Source organism: Oratosquilla oratoria, chromosome 36 (genome assembly GCF_046742065.1).
Source record: "Oratosquilla oratoria isolate Oo_2021 chromosome 36, ASM4674206v1, whole genome shotgun sequence".
Classification (NCBI taxonomy): domain Eukaryota; kingdom Metazoa; phylum Arthropoda; class Malacostraca; order Stomatopoda; family Squillidae; genus Oratosquilla; species Oratosquilla oratoria.
In genome coordinates, this window is record NC_134812.1 from 34635517 (window position 1) to 34657232 (window position 21716).

Here is a 21716-nt window from a genome sequence, read left to right on the forward strand (position 1 = left end):
GAACAAACTAGATGTTTCGAGGTACAAAGAAAGGTCACTATGAGCATAGCTCCCCCTCCTGTATAATACAACCAGGTAAATACTGTTCTTAGTAATCTCTTCCTTAGAAAGTTCATCATCCACTACACCAGACTCCCTTTAAGTCCTATTTGTTTTTTTTTTACATTAATCTTTAGTAGGATCCCTTATCAAAAACTTTCTTTAGATCCAAGTATGCATAGTTCACCCTCTTGCAGAAATATTGTCACTTGAATGAATCAACAAATTAGAAACATATAACTCTCCTTTCCTTAGTCCAAATTGATTATTTGCCTTTCTTCTAAAATACTTTGTCCATCTGTCTGAGGTCTCTCAATTATTCTAATTAACATGGTGCTTAAACCAGTGTATAATCTAAAAGTTCCTCCTAGTTCCAGTCTTTATGAATTGGTACCACATTAACCATTTTCCAACTACTTGACAAACATGTAAAAGTTTATGAACCTTGTCTACCAGCTGTTTCCTACATTCTTTGAGTAAATTTGAAATCCTGTCATATTTTTTTTTGTCTAGTAACTTTTGCACCTCTTGCACTTCCACCTTGATGTCATTCAGCCTTATGCTTTCAGTGTACTTACCTACATACATATACCAAGGCTTTTTCCCCCTTACAAGGGAGGTAGCCAAAAAGGGAAAGGCATAAAATCATTTCCACCCATTCCATCCCTGAATACACTCCACACCCCTCCACCCTCCCTCTTATCTGAGCACCTCCTGGATGACGGGTCATCCCTGCACCTTGTCCACCGCCCTGGGTCAGAAGTAGTGTCGCAAGACACAGCACATCCACAGCAAGGCCGCTTCATTAAATCGGCGACACCCCTCTCCGTCCCCCCATGCATAAAAGGAGAGGATGGGGAGAAATCCCTTCAGGCTGCGTCAAATTTTGCTCACACATACTACCTCACCCCCCATCCACCCACCCATTCCACCTCATGCAATCACAACATCATCCATATACAACCATTCTCCTACCATTCTCCTTACCTAATCGTGATAAAAAATTGTAGCCAGTGAGTTCAATGTTAAAGTGAGGAAAAACATAGCAGGTGAATCATGAGTTAGGAAGTTTGGAGTACATAAGAGAAATGACAGAGGTGAAAAGCTAATTAATTTTGCGGAGAACTACAGCATGATAATAATGAACACTTTCTTCCAAAAGCTTGTAGGTCATAAATGGATTTAGAGGAGGCCAGATAGAACAACAAAATACAAAGTAGACTTCATATTAGGAAATTAATGCAACAACCATAGTAGTGTTATTGTCATAGATAAAGTCAATATAGGTAGTAACTCCAGAATGGCATGTTGCACAGCTAAATTAAATTTCAGAGCTAAAAGAAATAAGCTAATCCTAAAAAAAGTCCTGTGAAGATAGAGGATATCAAGAAGAAATTTCAAATAGAAATGAAAAATAGTTTAAACTCTAAGAAGATTTAGATCAATTACAGCAATGGTCTGAAAAGTGGCTAATGAAATTTAACACAAGTAAATGCAAGGTAATGCACATAGGTAAAAATAACACTAAGTACGATTACAAGTTATTTGGAAATTCGTTAACAAAAGTGGATAGTGAAAAAGATCTCGGCGTAATTATCAGTAACGACCTCAAATCATCCAAGCAGTGTATTTCAGCCTCTGAGAAAGCAAATAAGATTCTGGGATTGATTGCACGATCTTTTGATTTCAAAAGTCCATCACTCATTAACAAGCTATATAAATCGTTAGTTCGTCCACATTTGGAATATGCTGTTTCCGTATGGTCACCGAATCTCATTAAAGACATTGACAGACTGGAAAAAGTACAACGGCGAGCCACAAAACTGATTCCAAATATCAAAAATAAATCATACGAAAATCGACTTAAGCACATGAATCTGTTTTCCCTAAAAAAGCGTAGACTCAGAGGTGACTTGATACAGGTCTTTAAGATTTTAAAGGGAATTGACAACATCAAAAGTGACAAAATTTTCACATTGAATGAGAATCAGACAAGAAACAATGGTCTCAAACTGTCCGGAAATAGATTCAATTTGGAAGTAGGTAGAAACAACTTTGCCAACCGTGTAGTTAATGAATGGAATAAACTTCCTGCACAGGTAGTGCAATGTAGTTCAGTTCGAAGCTTTAAGAATCATTTAGATAAATACCTAAGTAAGATGCTGTAATGATTATAATTTATGTTATATTATTTGTTTTTGTTTTGTTATAATTTGTCTGTCTGATTTATTATTAGTTATATGTCAATTTATAATCATTTACTATTTACCTTTTTGTTTGTTATTCAACTATACCTATGCATTTCTTTATGTATTTTATTTGTTATTTTTACATTATTATAGTTTTAATTTATTATTATGATTTATTTTTTCATTTTTAAGCAGGTGGAACAAAATTAAGGGCTGAACTGAAAATGTTTATCAGTACAAGGCAGAGGTTAGGGAAAAGGAAGAGAAACATGGAAACCATTGGGGAAAATAAAAATATTAAGTAGGCTTAGCATAGACTAATTTTAGGGAGACGTATGATTTCTTTGTAAGAAATGGAGACTATTAAATGTAGAAAAGAAGAGTAGAGAAGTAAAAGAGAAAAAAGGAAGAAAGAAAGAAAGAAAGAAAGAAGTAAAATAAAGGTACATACATACATACATATACCAAAGGCTTTTCCTCCCTTACACAGGGGGTAGCCAAAAAGAAAAAGGCATAAAAATCACTCCCACCCATTTCATTTCCCATATATTCCACTCCCCTCCACCCTCCTTCCTACCTCCTATCTTGGTACCTCCTGGATGACGGGTCATCCCTGCATCCTGCCCACTGCCCTGGGTCAGAAGCAGTGTCGCAAGACACAGCACATCCACAGCATGGCCGCCTCATAAACTCAGTGACCTGAAACCTGAATCAGCCTCTTATCATTTCGAGAATGTCAGTGCAACATTCCACATGTAACTGCCTCTGGTCATCGGGGAGGATCTTTGGCACGAACTTGGCACAGACTTTGTGGAGCTTCAGATCTTCGGTCAGAACTGTCTCTATTGTGCCAATACCAATACCAACAACTTCAGATATCATCCTCACAGATATTTGATGGTCTTGCAATCACTAACCTTTGCACTTCCTCAATGTTTTCCTCCTTGTGTGCACTTTTTGGTGCTCGAGAAATGGGTTCATCCTCAACCTGTTCATTTCCTTCAGAAAATCTGTTAAACCACTGATAGAAACTTGCTTGGCTCATCTGTTCATCCTCATAGGCCTCCTTTAACATTCCATAAGCTTCTTGTTTGGTTTTCTTAAGTTTAACACAAAATTTGATGCTCAGTAGTGTGTAGCTGATACTTTAAGATCTATATGGGAAATATCTGCTCACAGAGAAATTATGCTATTTTATTGTACTGCAACTGTCCCTTCATTATACTGTCCACTCAACTCGTAACACTGTCCTGTACCTTTTCTCTCAATATATATTTCCATTTTTGCCTATTCTTGTGGTAGAGGAGGAAAGAATAATACCAATAAGTCTTCCCATTTGTGTCATAAAAGGCAACTAAAATGGGACGAAACATGGGACTAGGCATCCTGGTCCCCGTAGCTCTAAAGAGTAAATTCCTACAAGAAGTGAAGGCATAAAAGGGCCTGGGAGGAGTTTTCCAACCAGAACCCTAAGGTTTAGGTCTTTTAATGTGAGTGGGTGTGGTACAGATGAGAGTAAATAGGAAGGGATAGGCATTATGTTTGTGAGAAAGAATATAAATGTGTTGGCATTGAGTGAAATTAAGTTGAAAGGGAGGGGTGAGTTTGAATTTGGGAGTGTAGTTGGGAGTGAGAAGACAATGGAGGGAAGGGTTGGCTATATTAGTAAGTGAAGAGATAGGTAAGTGTGTGGTGGATTAGAAGGAGGTTTCTTCTGTATTAATGTGGATGAAAGTGAAACTGGGAAGGGAGATGTGGGTCTTTGTAAGTGCATATGGGCCCAGTAGTGAGAAGAATGTAGAGGAAAGGGAGGCTTTTGGGAGAAATGTCAATGTAGTAGTTTTGGGAGATCTCAATGTTAGAACCAGTGCATAGAATGATTGGGAAGTGTGAAGTGCTAGGTAAAAATCATAGTGGAGTTGTTGATGGTAGAGATGTGTTTAAAAAGAGAGTTGATGATAGCTAACACAGCGATTCGGAAAAAAGTTAAGCATATATAAAAATGGGAGAGGGTGGTGGATGGAAGAGTGGTTGATAAGGCTTTAATGGACTATGTAGTGGTATCCAGAAGATGAATAGGAAGAGTTTTGGATGTCCATGTTTTTAGGGGAGAGAGTTTGGGAATATAAAATAATTTTTAAGTAAAGGTAAGAGAGAGGGTGGGAGGGGTGGGAGTGTATTTAGGGATGAAATGGGTGGGAATGATTTTATGCCTATCCCTTTTTGGCTATCTCCCTTGTAAGGGGGAAAAAGCCTTTGTATATGTATGTAGAAGGTAAGTTGAGAGTAGGGGACATATGGAGATAGAGGGAGAGGACAGAAGGTAAGGAGATGCTTAAATTAAACTGTTTAAATGAGAAGAAAAATGAGCAGAAGTACAGGGAGAAGCTGAGAGAAGTGTGGGAGATGGTGAAGGATAGAACAGACGTATGAGTGGGGCAGGGGTGTGGGTATTTCAAGGAGGGAGTGACAAGGTGTTCAAAGATAGTATGTGGAACAAGGAGTATGGGAGGGAATAAAAGGAAGGGTAGTGACTGGTGGGATGATGAAGTAAAGAAGGTTGTTGAAGGGAAGCGTGCATTCATGGACTTGTTGCAAGGTAGGATGAGAGAAACATATGAAAGGTATAAAGAAGAAGAAACAAAACATAAGATAAAGGAGGCAAAAAGGAGAGCAAATGTAAAACGGGGGAAGAGTATGGCAGAAAAAATGAAAGTAATAAAAATATGTTTTGGAAGGAAGTTAAAAGAGTAAGGGGAGGCGAATCAAGTAGAGAAAAAAAGGTAAAAGGTGCAGATGGAGAGATGAGTAGTAAGCAGTGGGAGGTGCTAACAAAATGATAGTGATGAATGAGGAAAATGGAGGAGAAATAAGAAAAGATGAGGCACAAGTAGTTATTAAAATGATGAGGGTAGGTATGGCACCAGGGTCAGATGGGTGTCATGCAAAGTGTCTGAAGAAAAGAGGTACTGTAATCATGGACTGGCTAGTGTGGTTGTTTAATGTGTGTCTAAGAGAGGGTAAGAGTTCCAGAGGATTGGAATGCCCGTATAGTTCCAGAGTATATAGTTTCAGAGGGATCATTTTATTGAGTGTAGTTGAGAAGGCTGATGGGAGTATTTTAATTAAGAAAATTAGTAGAGGAACAGAGGGAGTAATTGGTGAGGAACAGTATAGGTTTAGGAAAGGTAAGGGTTGCTTGGATCAAATTTTTGTGGTAAGAATGGTTTGTGAGAAAGCTTTAGCAAAAGGTAAGGACATTCTTTGGGCCTTTATGGATTTGGAAAAGGCTTATGACAGGGTAGACATGAAGGCACTGTGGGAGGTTTTGGAGATATATGGGATTGGGGGAAAGCTGTTAAGGGCAGCTGAGTTTTTATGAGAGTAGTAGAGCCCGTATTAGAATTAGAAATGGAGAGAACGAATGGTTTGAGGAAAAAATATCTTTGTATATAGATAGATAGACCAAAACTACCCCAAAAGAAAGTCTGCATGCAGAAAGCAAATCTTCCTCATAAAACAAAACACCAAATGAAAAAGAGAGGTACACAGTTCAATGCAAGAGTTTTTAATCATACAGACTCATCTTATTACACAAGTACAACCAACTAAAAAAAAATTGTAGTATAATATTTCAATATCTATAGCCTATACCACACTGTATGGCTACACAAAAGCATATTGACACTTAATCACAAAACAAGGACTTTAGCCTGACCACCAGACCCCGTAGTCCTTCAAAGCCCTCCAAATATCAGGCCTACAGAAAAATCCCTCTCAAGAGAAGTAAGAATTATATTAGCATGACTACGTTCAGGTCACCAACCAGCACCAAAACAGTACCAACACATAAACAAACTGTCCCAGATACAACCATCACACAGAAGATACTGAACACCTAATCTTATGCTGCCCTGCCAATATTTCTTCCTTGAGTGACTTTTGGGCCAATGTAGTGGCTGTTGCTGGTTGTCTGGGAGCATGGGTCTCCTGCAAATCAATTGAAACATTGGATTAATATATGTGTGCATGTATGTATCTAAGTGTATCTGCCTAATTTTATTTACCTAATTGTAGTATACAGGAAAGTAGCAACACGTGGTGGCTCATGTGTCCTACTCTCCAATTTATCACAATTAGCCTCAAGTTCATGTACAATTCCAACTTAATCTATATCCTTGATTTCCAAGTATCATATTGAGACTTGAACTCATGTATTGTTCCAGCTTGGGCCATAGCACCATCGAAGCTATTTCAAGTATTTATACATCTATATGGAAAACTATTTCTTCACATCCTTTAGACATGTAGTCTTCTTTGAATTGTTCTCATTATCTCTTAAAGCCCTCCTATCCTTAATCAAGAAATTTGTTCTGTCAACGTAATCTATCCCTTTTAGTGACCTGAATACTGTAATCATATCACCTCTTTCTCTTCAGTTTTTCAAAGTTGGCAGACTCGGTTTTAGTCTTTCCTCATATGATTTATCTGCCAGGCTGGAAACCAGTTTGGTTGCTGCCCTTTATATTCTCTCGATATTGCTTACATCCTTGAGGGATATCCCAGTCTTGGGCATAACAGGGTTTTGATGAGTTTTTTCATCATCTCTACATCCATATAGTGTGTGGTAAGTGCCTGTGTGTCTGTATCTACTCTTCATTATCACACTCATATCCATCTGAAGATGGTGCCTGGAAAAATCGGTGTTTTTTACGTATCAAGTACGAGATCCCTTTCTATCAGTTTCAGTCACCTTTATTCTAATTCTTCTCATAAGGAGAGCTGAACTGGTGACTACTCACTTCTAATAGCTAGTTGTGCAGGAATAGACCGACATTTCTTTGCATACTGTTTTGTAGGACCTGAAGAATGTTGCTGACTGCTGTGAGCCAATGGATTCAGTGTCAGTTTAACTGTAGGCAATAACTGTTACTGTATTTGGAACAAGTATCTTTTAAGTCATAGTCATGTTACTCAATATATTCATTAACACATGAATATGTGTGAAATAAGAAAGATGACATGAATGGCATTAAAATGTTGCTACAAGAATGGAATAATGAAAAGTAATATGTGTATTTCTTACCTGTAGGTCATTTTGTTATTTCTGATAATAATTAATTTACATATTTGTGAGATTTGTTAATCCACTGTTTTTAAGAATGATCATTTTATGGAGTTCCATCTCTTGATATGGCAGTTTCCCTGTAGTCCATTTACCAGGCAGAAACTCATCTGAACTGAAAAATATTGCCTGGTGTTAGTTGGAAGAGGTTAGCTGAGATAATTTCATGTAGTTTTAAACCCTTTATTTTGCAGAGGCTATTCTGAACTGAATGAAATCATTTGACATTAACCAGACCAAAAAATTACATGTTCAGATATGGTCATTTGCCTCATTAAAGGTTAAAATTGTTCTCTATATATATAAGTATACATACATATATATACATGTATATATATATATATATATATATATATATATATATATATATATATATATATATATATAAATATATATATATATATATATACATATACACACACATATGTAGTATTAAATGGGACAGAAATCTCGGGGTTGATGATCTTTTTCTGAAGACTTTCAATTCTTCTAAAGAGGTGTTTCTCATCCTTACTTAAAGAATACAGGAATTCCTGTATTCCTTAAGTAAGGAGGAGAATTGAAAGTCTTCAGAAAAAGATCATCAATCCCGCAATTTCCATTACATTTAATACTACATGCATTAGAGAAAAATTGCTGCCAAAATACACAAACATACAAGGAAACGCCTTCAGGATGATAGGGCTATGTCTTCGAGTGACTGGTTAGATGTAAAATTCAGTTCTGGAAAAGTATAGTATAGCACGAAATGAAGGAAAGAAGATAAAAGAATTAATGAACTCACTAAGAGAGGATTGGATATGAGTAGAGTGGCACCGAAGAGAACGTGTCTAAGTGAAACTCTGAAGACTACTCAAAGGTGTGAAAGCAATGTTTTTTTATTCACGGATTCCAAAGAGAAAGGGGGGGCAATAAGAAAAGTTATGGATATCGAAAGAGAAACTAGGGTTAGCAGTGTACTAAGGAGTTGAGACATCAATGACTTGATGGAGGAATTGATAGATCTAAAAATAAGTTATAGAGCTTTGCACAAAAAAAAATATAAACTTATGTAGAACTAACAAGGAAATAATTAGAGAATTAAATTATCTAAAAAATGAACTATGATTAAAAGAGAAAACGAAAGAAAGGAAAACGAGGATAGAAACAAAAACGAAGAACTGAAGAAAGAGGATAAAGAACAAATACAAGCAGTGACTAAAAAAGTGGGAGAATCAAAGAGATGGATCTCCTTAAAATAAAAAATCAATGGAAGCAGGAATGTGAAAATCAAAAAATCTCTTTCAAAGAAATAGTACAACAATTAACAGGTAGTGGAGAATGCAAAAGAAAAAGTAATTAAGGTAATCAAAGAAAAGGAAAACTGCATGAGAGACTCGGTGAATAAAAAAAAAAAAAAAAAAAAAAAAAAAAAAAAAAAAAAAATTGCATTGTGGTTTATGGTATCAAAGAAAAACATACATACATATACCAAGGCTTTTTCCCCCCTTACCAGGGGGATAGCCAAAAAGGACAAGGCACAAAAACATTCCTACCCATTTCATCCCTGAAAACACTCCACACTCCTCCACCCTCCATCCCATCTTAGCACCTCCTAGATGACGGCTCATCCCTGCACCCTGTCCACTGCCCTGGGTCAGAAGCATACAAATACCAAAGAGAAAAAGAAGAGAAAGAAATTGCGAAGGAAATACTGAAAGCGATTCAGGACGAGGGTCAAGAGCTGGAGAAGGAAATTGACAACGTGCATAGAATGGGCATATACTCTAGAGAAAAACACTATAGGCCAATGAAAATCAAACTAAGGACTCAAATGATAGCTGAAGAGATACTATTGAAAGCGGCAAAACTAGCTGACAGTGAAAATAATAAAAATGCGTGGATAAAAAAGGAAATGAGCAAAGAGGAAATAGATGAAGATAAGACAGTTCTGGCACCAAATTACAGCAATGGTCTGAAAAGTGGCTAATGAAATTTAACACAAATAAGTGCAAGGTAATGCACATAGGTAAAAATAACAGTAAGTACGATTACAAGTTATTTGGAAATTCGTTAACAAAAGTGAATAGTGAAAAAGATCTTCGCATAATTATCAGTAACAATCTCAAATCATCCAAGCAGTGTATTTCAGCCTCTGAGAAAGCATATAAAATTGTAGGACTGATTGCGTGATCTTTTGACTTCAAAAGTCTATCACTCATTAACAAGCTATATAAATCGTTAGTTCGTTCACACTTGGAATATGCTGTTTCCGTATGGTCACCGAATCTCATTAAAGACATTGACAGATTGGAAAAAGTACAACGGTGAGCCACAAAACTGATTCCAAATATCAAAAATAAATCATATGACAATCGACTAGAACATATGTATCTGTTTTCCCTAAAAAAGCGTAGACTCAGAGGTGACTTGATACAGGTCTTTAAAATTCTAAAGGGAATTGACGTCAAAAGTGACAAAATTTTCACACTGATTGAGAATCAGACAAGAAACAATGGTCTCAAACTGTCCGGAAATAGATTCAATTTGGAAGTGGGTAGAAACAACTTTGCCAACCGTGTAGTTAATGAATGGAATAAACTTCCTGCAGAGGCAGTGCAATGTAGTTCAGTTCAAAGCTTTAAAAATCATTTAGATAAACACCTAAGCAAGATGCTGTAATGATTATTATTTATTTTATATTTGTTTTTGTTTTGTTATCATTTGTCTGTTTGATTCTCATTTATTATTACCCGGTAGTTATATGTCAATTTATTATTATTTACTATTTACCTGTTTGTTTGTTGTTTGACTGTGCCTATGCGTTTATTTATGTATTTCATTTGATACTGTACTTACATTATATTTTTTATTTATCTATTAATCATTATTAGGATTTTTTTTTGCATCCGACCTAGATATGGACCAAAAGGTCTCCTGTCGGCATGCTCCGCCTTTGTAATATATATATATACCAGTATATATATTAGTTGTATATATGGGCAATTGATTCTCTTATGCATACCACATTGAAAGTAATGGCTAAATGTGTGCTTATGATTTTCTTTGGAGTATTTTCCATATATCTTACTATGGACTTGTTCACCTTTGAAAGGAGGTTTATGAGATCATTATAGTCATTATAGCTAGATCGCTATTTCAGGTACAAGACCCTCCTTCAGCAACTTGGGATATTCTTTGTGGTTAGTGAAGAACGTTCTGAAGAATGGAGTGATGATATTGCACATGTGTTCATAATTGCTCTTCACTAAGGGAGGTTACTGAATAAGTGGAAGATGTTACTGGATAACCGGGAGAGGTTACCAGGTAGTTTGGTTAATGTCGGGTTGTTGTATGCTTGGGAGAGCTTCCAGCTTCGGGTTGTGATGAAATGTTGTGTGCTTGGTTTTGTGGCTTGGTTTTGTGGCATCATAACAAGGATGAAAATTAACATCTACTGTAAATCCACATTTACAATAGTATACAAAAAAGAATAATGCATAATAAAACAAATTGTCAAGAAAAACATCAAACCGGTCAACCCAGAGAAAATACAAAATTTAGTGATTTATTATTAAAAAAACAATCACCTACTTAAGAACAGCCCACACCAAGAAAGAAAGGAACTTCTTAAGTCACATGTCATTTATAGGCTCAAATGTGCCCAAGGGAATTATGAAGCCCTCCCATCCACCTATATTGGCATGACAACAATGACAACTGAACATGTCATTTCCCTAAGAAGAAATAGGTTAGAAGAAAATACAGAGATTTTGGATATATGTACAGACAAAAAGCACCTCCCAATCTTAAAGCCATTATATATCAAGAAGTTGAGCCCAAATTTAAACATACAAGCAGAGGACCTTAAAGCACGCCCAAGCATGCAAATAACTGCCACTAACCCAAGCACTCAACAAATTGCCACAAAACACCATAAACCCAAGTATGGAACAAAACGCCACAAAACCAACCATGCAACATTTTGTCACAACCTGAAGCCAGAGGCTCTCCCAAGCATACAATAACCTGCCACTGCCCGAACTACCTGGTAACTTCTCCCAGTTACCTAGTAACCTCTCCCACTTATATGTTAACTTCCCTCAGTGAAGAGCAAGTATGAACACAAACATATAAAATGTAATAAGATCACTCCATTCTTCAGAGCATTCTTCCCTAACCACAAAGTAAGAATAACCCAAACTACTGTGGAAGGGTCTTGTACCTTGTTTCACGATCTAGCTATAATGACTATTTATAGTGAAGTTATAAACCTTCTTTCAAAGAAGAACAAGTTTATAGTAAGACATATGGAAAATACTCTTATGAAAATAATAAATGCACACCTGGCCATCACTTACATATATGATACATATATATATATATATATATATATATATACATGTATGTATATGTACATATATGAATGTACAAAAGTTAGTAACTGATCACTCTACACATCCACCTCGCCTTCCACAGCCATCTGCTACTACTGCAACCCAGCGGAAGGTGTGACCCATGTTGATGAAGAAATACTCGAGTGTATAGATGAAGCTTACAACATTCTACTTACCAGCAGTTCTAGGTCTCTCCTGAAGAAGTATTTGACAAGAGATGTGTATGACAAGATTAAGGACCGTGTGACACCAAATGGTGCCTCTCTTCTTGATGTGATCAATTCTGGAGTTGAAAATGTGGATTCAAACATCGGCATCTATGCTCCAGATGCTGAATCGTACAGTATTTTTCATGAACTTTTTGATCCCATTATTGATGAATACCATGGTGGATTTAGTCCCAGTTCCTGTCATCCTAGACTGAACTTTGGCCACGCTAATAGTCTTGGAGACTTGAACAGTAAAGGTGACTTTGTAGTTTCAACACGCGTGCGCTGTGCCCGTTCTATTGAAGGCTATCCTTTTAATCCTCTCCTTACTAATGACCACTATGCTGAACTTGAAGAGGATATTGTAAGGGCATTAGAAAGTCTTGATGAAAATCTCAGTGGCCAGTATACACCAATCAGTAGATTGAGTCCTGAAGACCAAGAAGATTTGCTGGAGAGACATTTGTTATTTAAACAGGGAGATCGTTTCTTACAAGCAGCAGGAGCTTGTCGTTATTGGCCTGATGGCCGAGGAATATTCTTAAATGATGACTCAACTCTTGTGGTATGGGTCAATGAGGAAGATCACATGCGTATTATATCTATGGAACCAGGGGGAGACTTGGGAGCCGTTTATGAAAGATTCACTCGAGCAGTGACCTCTCTAGGACATATATTACCATTCAGTTCATCTCAACGCTTTGGATTCTTAACCTTCTGTCCAACAAATCTGGGTACTGCCATCAGAGCTTCAGTACACATCCGTCTACCAAACCTTGGCGAGGACAGGCGCATACTTGAGGACACTGCTGACAGGTTCAATCTGCAGGTACGCGGAACATCTGGTGAGCACTCGGAAGCCAAGGATTTTGTGTTTGACATCTCAAATCGCCGACGTTTGGGTTTAACAGAAATTGAAGCTTTGCAAGAAATGTACGATGGAGTGCAAGAGATCATCGATATGGAGATCCAGATGAGTGAAGGTAGAAGAAAATGATGTATATGTCCACCTAGTACTGCACTTGAATGATTATGTAGTACAGTATTATGCATGCTCATAGCAACCAGACCCAGGGACATAAACACTACCAGGATAACTTTTAACATATGGTCACTCAACAGGCTTAGCAACAGTTATCTTAAATTTTCATGACATACTAGTAGTAAACATTAGAATTTTGAGAGAAACATGCAAGGGATAATAGTGTAGTCACATTCCACATATATCAACATATTCTTCAGATGAAATAGATGATGTGTGATAGAAGTTATATGGAACATAACTAATCTTCCTACCTCTACAAACCAGCAAGGATTCAAGGAGGACCACTCCACCAATACACTTCTCACAAACATTAATCAACAAGTGATGGAGGGATTTGATAAGAAAACACCAGGAAGAACAGTTATAATGTTAATGTACATGAACAAAATGCTTGATAAAGTCCCTAGACATACTGTACATAAAAGGTATCATCTACAACAACAAAAACATATGAATAACAAATTTTTTAGCTGACAGACAGTACAGAATTGACATGAAGATTGTTCAGTGGAGATCATGAGAACCAGTACCCTTACATCCATTGTCCACAGCCTTTACAAGTGATCTATCCACACTAGAACCAGAGCTTGACACCAGATCACTCATTTTTGACAATGATCCAGCATATCAACTACAGAACAGCTACTAAGAACAACTAAACTTATTAAGGCAGCCTAGAGTATTGTCTTAAATATATAGAATGGAAGCTTCTCCTTCAAAATCATCAGTAACTTTGCTCACACCATAAACCAAGGAAACATTCAATATTAAAATTGAATGGCCAAGTTCTTTAATTGGAAGAGCCCTGAAATCCTGGCCTCATTTTAACATGCACATATCCTTCAGTTCACAATTCAAGAACCTGATAAAGAAAAACATAAAGGAAAGAACCATACAAAGAACAGTAGGAAGCATGGGTTTGGTAAACAGAGAAAAAGGAACAGTTATTACAGTCTACAAACAATTTTGAGAACAGAACTCGACTAATGCTCCACAACATGGTTACCAGCAATAAGGAATTAGCCACCCAACAAAGTATACAAAACAAGGCATTAAGAATAAGAACAGGTTATCCCATATCCACCTGAAAGGAACATATGCACACATATACCATAATCCTCATTATAAACACTATGTGAAAACAATTGGTACACAGTTCTGTACAAGAGCTCACAATCCTACAGCATTATCTCTTTACCTTACACAAGCACACTCAACTGAAAAATATTCTGATAATATATTACTACAGTGCCTAGGATACACCCTACAACCTACACCACTCAACACCTTTATGCTATAACAATTAACATGCTATTTCAAAATGAATGCTACAACATTCCCTAGTAGGGGACAGAACAAAAATACTTTTCTTTATAATAATCTTATTACTAAGGGAGTTCAATATATATAGTGAATTTGCCATCTTTACTGAGCGAATAGTGCACACCTATCGCACCCAGAATATACAGAATATATGGCTCTGATCTCCACCCTCACTTCCACCTAAAGATGCAGCCTGAAAGGGTTGGTAGTCTGTTTCCATATCAAGTCCAAGATCTCTCTCTCTATTGACTTCAATTATTCCACTTTTTCACATGAGAAGAACTGATAGCTGGTGTCTGTTCTCCTATTAGGTAGTTGTGTATGGACAGATCAAAATTTATTCACAGAGAGATATTTGGCTTAGCCTGAAGATTGTTGCTGACTTCTCTGAGTCTATGGGTTCTGTCAGTAACAATCTAGACATCATTTGTTTCTGTATTTGTATTTGTATTTGGAACAAGTGTCTTCAATTTTAGTTGTGTTACTAGTTATATTCATTGACATGCAAGTGTATGAAATGATAACGATGTTGCTACAAGAATGGAAGGGTTCTAAACATTTGTCACCTGTAGGTTTGTTTGTTATGTCTAAGACGTACCAAGTTTCACAACTGAAATTTGATGATCCACTGGTTTGATGAATTATTATTTGATGGCATCTCATCCTATGACATAGTATTTTTCCATAAAACTTTACCAGGAAGAGGATCCTCTGATCAGAATAAATCTATGGTTGGTGATTGGTGGCAGAGAATATCTAATTGTAAAAAATATATATATATATATACATATATATATATATATATATATATATATATATATATATATATATATATATATATAATAAAAGTGTGAACACTAGACTCAATTCAAGGGGGGTTTACTTTGCCCAACGTTTCTATACCCTTCCAGGAATCGTCTTCAGGTAGTATAATGGATACAAGATAGTGAACTCAAATATAAATGGTCAAACTGGTAAACCTGGGAAAGGTTCACACTCTCAATCACATAAACAAAACAATACTCTATACAATAATAAATAAAATGGAATTAACATGAAATTGTGACACCAATTAAAGTTTATAAGGCTGCAATCATAAAACAAATGTGGTAAAATAACATCATTATGTAACACAAATGTAAAAACATTAGAACAATTATGTCCAAGTACCCAAACAGAGAATGTGGACCAAATGTCCCCAATGAACTAAATTTGGTGTTTACACTTTTCCAATATTGATCCCAGACTCCAGATCTTCACGTATTTATATATATATATATATATATATATATATATATATATATATATATATAAAATTGTCCCCAGAAAACTAATGTGAGGTAGTTCTTATCCCTATACCGGATAGAGGATCCTCTGAGCTGAATGAAATAGTTAGTTTGACATTAACCAGAACAAAATATTTAAATGTTCAGATATGGTCTTTTTTCCTTTTAAGAGTTGAAATTGATATATATATCTATATATATATGTATATATATATTTGTGTGTATATATATATATATATTATATATGTGTATATATATATATATATATATATATATATATATATATGAATTATATAAAATAAGTTCTAAAAGACTCTATAAATCACATCACAACCCACAGCCATCAGATACTACAGTAATGTAATGGAGAGTGTGGCCTATGCTGATGAAGAAACACTCCAGTCTATAGATGAGGCTTACAACACTCTACTTAACAGCAATTCAAGATCTCTTTTGAAGAAGTATTTGACAAGAGATGTATACGACAAGATCAAGGAACGTGTGACACCAAATGGTGCCTCTCTTCTTCATGTGATCAACTCTGGAGTTGAAAATGTGGATTCAAACATTGGCATCTATGCTCCAGATGCTGAATCGTACAGTATTTTTCATGAACTTTTTGATCCCATCATTGATGAATACCATGGTGGATTTAGTCCCAATTCCTGTCATCCTAAATTGAACTTTGGCCATGCTAATAGTCTTGGAGACTTGAACAGTAAAGGTGACTTTGTAGTGTCAACACGTGTGCGCTGTGCCCGATCTATTGAAGGCTATCCTTTTAATCCTCTTCTTACTAATGAACACTATGCTGAACTTGAAGAGGATATTGCAAGGGCATTAGGAAGTCTTGATGAGGATCTCAGTGGCCAGTACACACCAATCAATAGATTGAGTCCTGAAGAACAAGAAGATCTGCTGGAGAGACATTTACTGTTTAAACAGGGAGATCGTTTCTTACAAGCAGCAGGAGCTTGTCGATATTGGCCTGATGGCCGAGGAATATTCCTAAATGATGATTCAACACTTGTTGTATGGGTCAATGAGGAGGATCACATGCGTATTATATCTATGGAACCAGGGGGAGACTTGGGAGCTGTTTATGAAAGATTCACTCGTGCAGTGACCTCTCTAGGACAGATATTGCCATTCAGTTCATCTCCACGTTTTGGATTCTTAACCTTCTGTCCTACAAATCTGGGTACAGCCATCAGAGCTTCAGTACACATCCGTCTACCAAACCTTGGAGAAGACAGGCGCATACTTGAGGACACTGCTGACAGGTTCAATCTACAGGTACGCGGAACATCTGGTGAGCACTCGGAAGCCAAGGATTTTGTGTTTGACATATCGAATCGCCGACGCTTGGGTTTAACAGAAATTGAAGCTTTGCAAGAAATGTACGATGGAGTGCAAGAGATCATCGATATGGAGATTCAGATGAGTGAAGGTAGAGGAAAATGATGTATGTGTCCACCTAGTACTGCACTTGAATGATTATGTAGTACAGTATTATGCATGCTCATAGCAACCTGACCAAGGTTGGGAATTAAGGTGTTTGCATGGACACCGTCAGGAGTAATTTTAAACCAAGAGGTTCAGCAATAGTTATCTTAAATTTTATGACATGCTAGTAATGAACATTAGGATTTTGAAAGAAAAATGCAAGGGAAAATAGAGTTGTCACATTCCTCATACATCAGTATATTGTCAAGACCAAGTAGATGATGTGTGATAGAAGTTATATGGAACATAACTAATCTTCCCACCTCCTCAAACCAACAAGGATTCAAGTAGGACCACTCCACCAGTACACTTCTCACAAACATCAGTCAACAAGTGCTGGAGTGATTTAACAAGAAGACACCAAAAACAGCCACTATAATGATAATGTACATCAATGAAGTATTTGATAACATTCCCAGACATACTATAGATAAGAGACAGCATCTACAACAATGAAAATATATGCATGCCATATTTCTTACCTGACAGAATGTACAGAATAAATAAAAACAAATTACTGTGACATAATGACTGTTCAGAGTAGACCTTGAGAACCAGTACCCTTACATTCATTGTCCACAGCCTTCACAAGTGATCTATCCACACAGGATCCTTAGCTTGACACCAAATCACTTTTTGATGATGACCCAGCATATCAACTACAGAACAGCTTCTAAGAACGACTAAACTTACTTAAGACTAGATTATTAGCTTAGAAATATAGAATGGAGGCTTCTCCTTCAAAATCAATAACTTTGCTCACACCATAAACTAAGGAAATATCTAATAGCAAAATTGAATGGCCAAGTTCTTTAATTGGGAAAGAGCCCTGAAATCCTGGCCTCATTTTAATATGCACATATCCTTCAGTTTACAATACAATTCAAGAACCTGACAATGAAAATCATCAAGAAGATTACTAAAAACAGTAGGAAGAATGGGTTTGGTAAACAGAAAAAAAGAAACGGTTATTACAGTCTACAAACAATTCTGAGAACAGCACTTGACTATGGCTCCACAGTATGGTTACTAACAATAAGGAATTAGCCACTCAACAGAGTATGCAAAACAAGGCATTAAGAATGATAACAGGGTATACCATACTCACCTGAAAGGAACATATGCATACATATTACCAGAATCCTCCTTATAAACATTATGTGAAAATGATTGGTGTAGAGTTCTGTACAAGAGCTCGCAATCTTACTGATCTATCTCTTTACATTACACAAGCATGCCCAACTGAATAAAATTTTGATAGCATACTACTACAGCATTTAGGCTCCACCCTACATCCTACACCACTCAACACTTTTATGCTATAACAATTAATATGCTATTTCAAAATAAATGCCACAACATTCCCTAGTAGGGGGCAGAACAAAAATACTTTTTATTATGATAATCTTACCATTAACCACTTTAGTACGAGTCAAATTCCCACGCTCAGCATCGGCTACCATATATATGATGCATCACACTTCTTGCATTATAAAATGTAAAGTCACTGCTGTATAATTAGTTCATTTATACTCTGAGTAATATTAAACACAAAATGTGGTCAAACCAGTTCACAGAATTCGGGGGTAACTCATGTATAACTACAAAAAATATAATCAAGATGCCAATGCCGGCATACTTGTGTACCCACTCGTGCCTCATGCGTCTATGTAGGTGTCATCATACTGAAGTGGTTAAAGGAGTTCAATATCTATGGGTAATTTGCCTTCTTCATTGAGTGAGTAGTGCACACCTATGGTACCCAGAATATATGGCTCTGATGTCCACCCTCACTTCCACCTGAAGATGCAGCCTGAAAGGGTTGGTAGTCTGTTTCCATATGAAGTCCAAGATCTCTCTCTATTGACTTAGATTACTCCTCTTTTTCATACAAGAAGAGCTGATTGCTGTTGTCTGTTCTCCTATCAGGTAGTTGTGTAAGATCAGACTAAAATTTAATCACAGAGAGATATTTGGTTGGGCCTGAAGATTGTTGCTGGCTTCTGTGAGCCTATGGGTTCCCAGTCAGTAACAATCTAGGCATCATTTGTTTCTGTATTTGTATTTGTATTTGGAACAAGTCTCTTAAATTTTAGTTGCGTTACTGGTTATATTCACTGACATATGAGTGTATGAAATGATAAAGATGTTGCTACAAGAATGTAAGAGTTCTAAACATTTGTTTCCAGTAGGTTTGTTTGTTATGTAAGACATTTCAAGTGTCACAACTGAAATTTGTTGATCCACTGCTTTGATGAATTATTATTTGATGGCATCCCATCTGATGACATGGCAGTTTCCTTGAAACTTTACCAGGAAGAGGATCCTCTGATTAGGCCAAAATTTATGATGTTTACTGGTGGAAAATAGCTAAATGTTAAAAAAATATATATATATTGTCTCCAGAAAGGGTTAGTCAATGTGAAATAGTTCTTATTCTCTTACAGGCTAGAGGATCCTCTGAGCTGAATGAAATAGTTTGACATTAACCAGAACAAAATATTTAAATGTTCATATATGGTCTTTTGTCTCCTTAAAGGTAGAAATTGTTCTCTAAATATATATGTATATATGAATTATTGAAAATAAGTACTTAATAACTACACATGCACCTCACCTTCCACAGCTACCCACTGTTACTGCCACGTTGTGGATGGTGTGATCCATGCTGATGAAGAAATACTCAAGTGTATAGATGAGGCTTACAACACTCTACTTAACAGCAATTCTAGGTCCCTCTTGAAGAAGTATTTGACAAGAGATATGTATGACAAGATCAAGGACCGTGTGACACCAAATGGTGCCTCTCTTCTTGATGTGATCAACTCTGGAGTTGAAAATGTGGATTCAAACATTGGCATCTATGCTCCAGATGCTGAATCGTACAGTATTTTTCATGAACTTTTTGACCCCATTATTGATGAATATCATGGTGGATTTAGTCCCAGTTCCTGTCATCCTAGATTGGACTTTGGCCATGCAAATAGTCTTGGAGACTTGAACAGTAAAGGTGATTTTGTAGTGTCAACACGTGTACGCTGTGCCAGATCTATTGAAGGCTATCCTTTCAATCCTCTCCTTACAAGTGAACATTATGCTGAACTTGAAGAGGATATTGCAAGGGCATTAGGAAGTCTTGATGAAGATCTCAGTGGCCAGTACACACCAATCAACAGATTGAGTACCGAAGAACAAGAAGATCTGCTGGAGAGACATTTACTGTTTAAACAGGGAGATCGTTTCTTACAAGCAGCAGGAGCTTGTCAATATTGGCCTGATGGCCGAGGAATATTCCTAAATAAAGATTCAAGTCTTGTAGTATGGGTCAATGAGGAGGATCACATGCGTATTATATCTATGCAATCAGGGGGAGACTTAGGAGCCGTTTATGAAAGATTCACTCGTGCAGTGACCTCTCTAGGACATATATTGCCATTCAGTTCATCTCAACGCTTTGGATTCTTAACCTTCTGTCCAACAAATTTGGGTACAGCCATCAGAGCTTCAGTACACATCCGTCTACCAAACCTTGGAGAAGACAGGCGCATACTTGAGGACACTGCTGACAGGTTCAATCTGCAGGTACGCGGAACATCTGGTGAGCACTCGGAAGCCAAGGATTTTGTGTTTGACATATCAAACCGCCGACGCTTGGGTTTAACAGAAATTGAAGCTTTGCAAGAAATGTATGATGGAGTGCAAGAGATCATCGATATGGAGATCCAGATGAGTGAAGGTAGAAGAAAATGATGTATCTGTCCACCTAGTACTGCACTTGAATGATTATGTAGTACAGTATTATGCATGCTCATAGCAACCTGACCACTGTCAGGATCACTTTTAACATATGGACACTCAACAGGCTCAGCAACAATTATCGTAAATTCTATGACATGCTAGTAATAAACATTAAGATTTTGAAAGAAAAATGTAAAGGACAATAGTGTAGTCACATTCAACATAAGTCAACATATTCTCAAGATCAAATAGGTGATGTGTGAACATAATTAATCTGCCCATCTTCCCAAAACAACAAGGATTCAAGTAGAACCACTCCTACAATACACTTCTCACTAACAGCATATAACAAGTACTGGAGAGATTTAACAATACATACTGAATATAAGAAGTAGCATCAAAATAACAAAGATATATGGATAAAAATATTCTTTGTTGACAGATAGTAGTGTAAACAAAAACAGCAAAAGTGCTCTGACAAAAAGACTTTAATGGAAATCTTGAGGATAAATATTCTCACACATATTATTCACTCTTGTCAAGAGTGATCTCTCCACACTAGATCCAGAGGATGACATGAAATCGCTCACTTTTGCAAATAACCCAGCACAGGAACTACAGAACATCTACTTAGAACACCTAAACTTACTTTGACAAACTAGAGCATTGTCTTGGAAAATGTAGAATGGAGGCCTTCCTTTGGTAATCATCAGTAACTATGTTCACACCGTAAACCAAAGAAATGTCCAATAGTAAAATCTAATGGCTAAGTTCTTTCATTGGAAAGAGACCTGAAATCCTGGCCTCAATTTGATATTCACATATTCTTCAGTCTACACTTCCAGAACCTGAAAGGAAATCAACGAAATAATAACCATAC

At 36.7% G+C, this 21716-nt stretch overlaps 2 protein-coding genes and 1 pseudogene across 2 annotated transcripts in view; all 3 read left to right on the top strand.

The window, feature by feature from the left end:
* LOC143019103 (uncharacterized) overlaps window positions 1-13632 on the top strand; it is a 61356-nt gene extending 47724 nt beyond the window's left edge. The window contains exons 12-13 of the mRNA XM_076174802.1: window positions 11812-12921; window positions 13535-13632. Coding sequence (XP_076030917.1) covers window positions 11812-12921; window positions 13535-13632 — 1208 coding nt within the window. The remainder of the gene's footprint in view (window positions 1-11811; window positions 12922-13534) is intronic.
* A 349-nt stretch (window positions 13633-13981) lies between these two features.
* On the top strand, window positions 13982-17715 carry LOC143019104 (arginine kinase pseudogene; annotated as a pseudogene).
* A 1138-nt stretch (window positions 17716-18853) lies between these two features.
* LOC143019105 (arginine kinase-like) lies at window positions 18854-21490 on the top strand. The gene is made up of 4 exons (XM_076174804.1): window positions 18854-18919; window positions 19195-19228; window positions 19725-20834; window positions 21399-21490. Exons 1-4 carry the CDS (start codon window positions 18854-18856, stop codon window positions 21488-21490), a joined length of 1302 nt encoding a protein of 433 aa, XP_076030919.1.
* Window positions 21491-21716: the final 226 nt, after the last annotated feature.

What these genes read in the sequence shown, in the direction of transcription:
- LOC143019105 (XM_076174804.1), top strand. Translation starts at nt 18,854, where the DNA reads ATGGTACCCAGAATATATGGCTCTGATGTCCACCCTCACTTCCACCTG. An exon ending in TGAAGATGCAGCCTGAAAGG is followed by an intron (nt 18,920 to 19,194) that starts GTTGGTAGTCTG and finishes CTTAAATTTTAG; the next exon opens with TTGCGTTACTGGTTATATTC. An exon ending in GGAGATCCAGATGAGTGAAG is followed by an intron (nt 20,835 to 21,398) that starts GTAGAAGAAAAT and finishes TCTCCACACTAG; the next exon opens with ATCCAGAGGATGACATGAAA.